At 32.9% G+C, this 7,481-nt stretch overlaps 1 protein-coding gene across 1 annotated transcript; it reads right to left on the bottom strand.

The window, feature by feature from the left end:
* Nucleotides 1-590: 590 nt before the first annotated feature.
* Nucleotides 591-3,328, bottom strand: LOC114367211 (transcription factor LAF1-like). Its single transcript, XM_028324352.1, has 3 exons — nucleotides 2,985-3,328; nucleotides 2,261-2,390; nucleotides 591-1,381 (listed from the first exon to the last, which is right to left on the bottom strand). The coding sequence occupies exons 1-3, from the start codon at nucleotides 3,118-3,120 to the stop codon at nucleotides 772-774; spliced, it is 876 nt and encodes a 291-aa protein (XP_028180153.1). The 5' UTR covers nucleotides 3,121-3,328; the 3' UTR covers nucleotides 591-771.
* Nucleotides 3,329-7,481: the final 4,153 nt, after the last annotated feature.

Genomic DNA, 7,481 nt, shown 5'->3' with positions numbered 1-7,481 from the left:
TTTAAACTTTACTCAACTGATGACTTGGGTAAAGTATAATTCTCTATTATGCTTGGCTTTAGTTTAGTATCATCTACAGGCGAAGTTGAATCAATTAACTGGAAATTTTACATGATTCTGCTATAATAGTTCCATTTTCATGCTGTTAACCATCTGAAGAGGCTGGGATATTGGCATACATGTGCCGACAATAACTTGAAATTTGTTATTAATTTGTTTCCTTGTCTTTTTTACCCTTCTCACACTTTCATTCTTTTTTTCTAAATCATTTGCAACTTTGCAACTCTAAGGTCAAGGTCAAGGACTGAATCATATGCATCTGGCTCTAAGCATATGCTGAGAAATGTGAAGGAATAAACTGAAATAGAGACATGCTACTATTTTGCTATGTGTTCTGTTTCTCAAAATAAGTGATGATCATGAGAGTTTATTGTTTGTGTGTAGTTCTGAACTTCTGTTTCCTTGCAGGCTGGGAAGATTGAGCTTTATGATGAGAACTCTTAGATAGCATATAAATCAGTGCAATAAATGCGAAACAGTTCCAGGCAAAAAGAACATTGAAAACCACAAGATGTTAAAACAACACCAGAAGAATCACAATGAAATACACTTTATTCATATCTTACTGAATTTATTTGAGTTGGGTAGGAGTACAATTCAAACAATATGAACATTAACTTTACATTGCTAAAATTTGTTTTGTTTTCTGTATGTTTAATTACAAATTATTCTTCCTTTTTGAGCAGCCTTGTAAACTCCTTCCTAGTACTTCTACATACCATGATTGGTTAGGCTGAAATTGCTACGTAACTCATTCCCGGGAATACAATTCATGAAATCACTTCCATCCATTTGATTTGTTGACTTTATTTGTGAATTATAGACCTCAGTGGTTGAACTGTGAATTAGACGATTATGATACTCCTCACCAAAGTTTTCTTCTAACATATGCATTATAGCTTCTTGGAAAGTTGAATTTTGATCAAATTCATTCCCCAAGACCAAGGAATCATCAGAATTCACTGAGATTCCACCATTTACTTGATCCACTGATAGCCACTCAGAAAATAAGAGTTTTGGTAGTGGTAGAGAACTCTGATAAGCCTCCTTGGAAAAGTTATAGCTTTTCGAGAAAAAGTTATCATTTTGTGCTATTGATTTGTCAAGGTTTTCTAACAACCCATAACTTGAATCTTGTGTTGCAAGTTTCTGAGGAGAGAGTGCGTTTTCCACTGTGTCTGAACTTGAGCCGGCATGTTGAATTTGTTTATCAGATTCCATTTCCTTAGCTTTGATGACTTTCTTTTTCAAATATGAATGCCAGTAATTTTTTACCTCATTGTCAGTCCTTCCTGGCAAATGCTGTGCTATCTGAGACCACCTGGCCAATATGATTTTATTTGCTTTCATCAGTTTCCATTAATAAAAAAAATATTATAGGAAAGAAATAGGGAAAACCAAAGAGTGTACACTGCAAAATGAGTAACAATAAACCTTGTTCTTCCGCACCATATTAATTGGAAAAAAATGGGTTGACTTTGTTTTATAAAATTGGGGGAATGAAGCTGAGACATCAACTAATGTTATCAGGTTTAAAGTTCTCTAAATTGAGCTTATTTATAAATAGCGATATTTTAATTTTGTAGAATTAATTAAGATCATGATGTCCTTTAAACTAAATTAGCAGTAGACATATTTATATTTATACCCTTTACAATTATAAAAAATAATACGCATTTCATATCAAAGCATACACGAGGAAAGAATACCTAAGTATATTGGCGTGTAAAACAGTGGTATTTAATAAACTATTTGTTAATTATATATGATGGAGACATCTAAAACAATTGATATTGGGGCAGAATTAATTTAAATTAAAACAAAAAGAATACTAGAACAATTGTCTTTTCTATGTACGTTCACAACTTTCCCTCCTTTAAAAATAGAACTTGCTAACCATGCCAGTTCATGGTTTGACCGTCTTATCTATTTTTCCTTAGTATTTAAGTAGAACCCAATTGCTTCTGCAAAATAAAGTTAAATAGAAATAGTTAGCTGGCCTATCCAATTGCATTCTTTAATTAAAGGCCTCGAAAAAAGATAAAAGAAAAAAAAATGTTTTCCTTGACTTGTCCATTTGCACTAATTATTGGGTACCGTATTCTGACTAAAATTACAAAATTTACTTCAAACTTGAAAGTAAACTTGAAATCATTAAAATTTTAAAAAAATTAAGAAAAAAAATATTGTGCTTGCATACTTGTTTCCTAACATATGGTGTAGGGCCATGATTGTATCTTTCTCATGTTTGCTGAACACCCCTCTCTTCAATCCTGGCCTCAAGTAGTTAATCCACCTTAGTCTGCAGCTCTTCCCATTTCTTTGCAAGCCTAGATATTTAAGTGTAGTTAGTTAGCAACTCAACATCAAATCAAATAAATACAAACTCACATGATATGAATACTACATAAATAAGGAATAATAAAAAGTTATTCACAACCAACATCCATCATAATTCTTCTAAAGTTCAACATTTTGATTTTTACTAGAGACATATAATGTTGGCTCAAAATACCTATCTAATGAGCCATAAAGTATAGAAGTTAGCAAATCAAATGCTTCACAATGAAGATTCTGAACTTTTTAAGTTTTAACCACATTTCACCTTTTTCTAATTTTGAATTGATAGGACAAAGTTCTTAGAATTGATTCAACCAGAGAGTGTCTTAACTGCTAATTCATTTCACTAGATATGTCAAATTTATTAGTGCCAAAAACTGTGAAGCATGCACACATTTCAACTTGGTTACTCAATCTGAAGTCACATAAGTTCAAGGTATAAGAGAAACCAAGGAATGATATATGACAGCATAAGAGCCAAGAATAGTGAACCTTTGCTAGGTAGTAGTAGGAAATAGGTATACATCATGAATATGTTACTGATATGAGTGATAAAGAATCATAGGGAATAAAAAAGGACTAACCTGCCTTAATAGGGACAGAGCTCCAGCAGCCATGACCATGCTTAATGATATGATTTCTGAGCTTATTATCTTCTTCTGGTGACCATAAGCCCTTTCTGTATTTTGGTTTTGCTTTTTCTAGTGGCTTGCTCTCCATTTTGCCTTTTTCTGTCACAATTTCAGTTTAATGGTAAGATTGATTTCCCTAGAGCAGATATGAACTAGAGAATAACAAATAGACACAGAAGGGAGAGAATATTTGGCATTGAAATAGTGCACAAGCATACTAATATATAATGCAATAGATAATTGTGATTGTGCAGTATATGTTCATAATTTATGGCAAAAGAGAGTTGAAAGTTGAAATGAGAATAAACAAATAAGCATATATAAACCAAGCATGAAAACCCTTCCTAAATGATAACTTAATATATATATATATATATATATTATCGTTTGAGACAATGTTCTACTTCTACCTCACTAGAAGGGTACCAACTTGGAAATTGTTGGCTTAGTTTTGTACCATAGGTATCACTGTTTGTCAATTTTCTTGGCATCAATCATCCATAAAAATAAGTATACCACAGTTCAAAAATCCCAAATGCAACATGATTATTTTTTGGTGTGCTCTGAATGGTCCATTTTTAAACATTTTTATTAGCAGGTGCTCTTAAAAAATCTTTGTCGTGACCATTTAATTAAAGACCAGACTCACAATTGCAAATGATCATATATATTTAAACCTTCACCTAGCATTTTAATATCTATAATTTTTTCTTACCTAATATAAAAATCTTATTTTATGTAAAAGCCCTTGTTAAAGATATAAGAGAAGAATCTTCAAAGTTCACCTACACTTAAATTCATCTAGTTGATGCAAATTTTTGTCTCCTCTAACCATGGAGAGGAGACTTTTTTCCCTGATCCTGAACAATTTCGAGGCTTAATCAAGTCAACATTTGCCGACACATTCTCTATCTCCAATAGCAATTAACCAAGTACTATATATTACAAAACCTGATCATTTCAATTTTGTTCCACTGTTACCTATAAATAGTTAAAATACAGAGAAATATGTAGTAAAACTTCCATTGTATGCTTTCATATTTTGATTTTTATTTCTCCGAGACTAATAATAAGATTTACAAGATAGGAGAGAGAAAAAAGGATATGAAATGAGGGTAAAGACTAAAGAGTATTGAAGAACATTGAACTTGTGCAGTTATAAGTCTTGTCTCACAAACAAGACTAATTCGAGATGACAGGATTTTGATTTTAATCATATTTTGCGTATTGTAATATCTTTTAAGTTCTCGAATTGCATGATTAAAAATTCAAATCATTCGATAAATGACAGGGAATCGTGCTTTTGGGAAGTAATGACAAATGAAAAGACGAAAGAGCAAATTAGGTTCATATTGATTGCACATAATTAATAAAGCGACTTAGAAATGAACATCTAGATATAGAAGATGATGACACAAAGAAAAGGACAAATATTTGGTATGAAGAAATTTCACTATTCTTTTTACAGACATCAAAATCAAAATATTGTTACAAAGTTAATGTGGCTAAGAAACCAGTGTTGCTCCTTCGTCATTGGCTGTTGTATGAAGCTGATGACTTAAATACCAGCTCCAACCAATCAGTTATTCAAGAATTTGAGATTATGTGCTAGTGATTTGTATAGTAGTAAAATTGTGTCTACTAAAGTCATTACACGCCTTTATAATTAGCTTGTTAAAATTAATTAAGAAACAGTTTTGATGTTTTTTTTTTTTAACAAATAACCGGCATATTCTACAAGATCGAATACAGGAAATAAGATGATGGACTAATTAAGCTAAAATAAACATATGTAGTTGAATAAGAAACAAATATATTCGAACACAAGTCACATATATATAGGTCTTTGATGATTTTTCGAAAACTCATGAAAGGATGTGATTTTTCAGAGTTATTTTTGAAATTTTCTCATTGGTAATCGATTACAAATCTTTGATAATCGATTACACAGTTATTTAATGAGGAACCATGTCTTTTCAGTTTGAATTTCAGAAATTCCGTTACTGGTACTCGATTACACAAAGGTAGTAATCGATTACAGCTTTTAAAATTTAAATTCAAACTTTCTGAAACAACTTGTAAAATCAATTTTGGCTTCTGGTAATCGATTACAGTCTCTGGTAATCGATTACTAGAGAAATATATTATTTTCAAAAGTATAAAACACTTAAAACTTTTTATAAGAGATTTTGAGAATTAAGCTTTTAAGGCCAAACCTTTTCAACCATTAAGAGATTTTTTAACAAATAATGGACTAACGTGAATCATTTCTCTTGATCTTGACTTGAACTTGTAGTAAACTTTGAATTGTTTCAATCTTTGGCATCATCAAAACCTTTATACAACCTATGCAATTACATTCTCCCCCTTTTTGATGTGACAACTATCTGAAAGTATGGTTAAAAAAATATTCTATTTGCGAGACAAGCACTCCCCCTTAAGTTTGCAATTTATTGGCTAATATGTTTGTCAGAAAAGATATACTACCCATTTTTGCTTACATCTCTCCCCCTTTGGCAACACCAAAAAATCGATAAAACCGAACTAAAGCATGCACAGATTTCTCAACTAAGTCAAAAAATGAGGGATAGCGAAAGCAAAGACAAAACAACTAAGCCATAATATCCAAAGCAATCACAAAATAACCAAGTGCTAAAATATCCAAAGAAAACACAAAATAACCAAGTGCTAAAATATGCAAAGCAAACACAAAGTACCTAAGTGATAAATATCCAAAGCAAATACAATGCAAAAATAGTGAAATGTCCAGAAAATTAACGACTTATAATACTAGATAAAAGTAGGATGAAAAAGAATATGCTATGGATCCGCAAGAGGATCAAAGTAGCGACAAATGAAACTCATGTCGTCTTCAAGACGTGTGATACGTGAGTCCATAGCATCGAAATGATCACCGATGAAAGCCCAAAGATCCCTAAGTTCAGTGAGAACATCATTCGGTAAGGAAGATGAGGAATCCTGTTGTGGTGGTGGGAAAGGTGTGCGTTCATCAGGAATCGAAGGTGGAAGGTCTTGTTTACGCACTCATTGGCCTTCCAAATCCTTTCGGTATCCAAAGGAGGCAACAACACTAGCACCAATAGCAAAAGAACATTTGACTTAAACAAATGGTTCATCCTCTAAAGGAACATTAAAATGCTAAAGAAAAAAAGTGACAAGATGAGGATAAGGAAGAGGTGCATTGGCCCATAATGCCTTATGCACACGGTACCTGACAAGATGGGCCCAATCAATTTGGCGACCGGTTTGAAGAACCCATAGCATAATTAAATCTTCCTCAGAGGCCTGAGCAAGATTTGTGGAACGTGGAAGCAAAACACGACACAGAATATAATGCATGATATGACGTTCAAAGGTGAATGATCCAGCAAGCAATCTGCCGGTCATATCAGCATGTTCATTATAGACCATTTTATGTGCATCATGAGTTGAATAGATATGCCTCCAATCATCAACCAAAGTGCCATCAAAAGGAACACCCTGACTACTTAGTTTTGTCAATGAATAAAACAGAGATTGATCAACTACAATTGGTATTTTATGCACCTCGGAGAAAATGACACCATCCCTAATTTGTAGATTACTATAAAAGACTCAAACTAATTCAGGATAGAATGACAGTTTAAGAGACATAAAAGCAATTAACTCAGAATTTTGAAAAACCTGATAACAATCAAAGGTTTCCCCTTCAAAGAATTCTATGTCTATATATTTAGGATCAAGGATGACGCGATTTGAGAATAGGGATTAGCACCTTTGACGCTATTCATCAGAAGAAAAAAAGAGTTAAGGACTGTGGAAAAGAAAGAGAGGGATTAGGTGGTGTTGGTGGGTCATCGGATGTGTTGTGGCAGCGTTGTCCTGCAGCGGTGGTTGTGGAGGTTGAGCCCTTTCTCTTCTTTGATGGTTCTTCCATTTCAGATTGTTTTTGCATATTCTATTTTCGGTGGAGTTTGTAGAGAATTGAAAAAGATGAAATTTGTACTTTGTTTGAAGTGATTTGGACAAGAAATGAGAAAGATATGGAGATTTAAAGATGTGGGTATGGAGGGCGCCATGAAGGAGAAGAAGGAAAAAGGGGTTCTGCGCAAGGAGAGAAAAAAGTGCAGCTTTTATAGGCAGAGACGAGCTGTAATCGATTACAACTCATGGTAATCGATTACAGGCTTATCTTGTAACTGCCAAAAATCCTCTGGTAATCAACTACAACCTATTGTAATCAATTACAAGGGCTTTGTTCTGTGGTAATCGATTACAGAGAGTGGTAATCGATTACCAGACCCTAAAACATGGAATTTCAAGTGAAATAATCATTAAAATTAACTATTTTTCACCTACAAAAATACACATTCAGTAAATCAAAATATACAAGCATTATAAACAATCAAAAACACAATCATCAAAAACAATCACCAATCATCATAACTA

This window comes from Glycine soja, chromosome 9, assembly GCF_004193775.1.
Source record: "Glycine soja cultivar W05 chromosome 9, ASM419377v2, whole genome shotgun sequence".
Classification (NCBI taxonomy): domain Eukaryota; kingdom Viridiplantae; phylum Streptophyta; class Magnoliopsida; order Fabales; family Fabaceae; genus Glycine; species Glycine soja.
The sequence above is the reverse complement of the archived record's forward strand: the minus strand, read 5'-3'. Positions and strand labels throughout refer to the sequence as shown.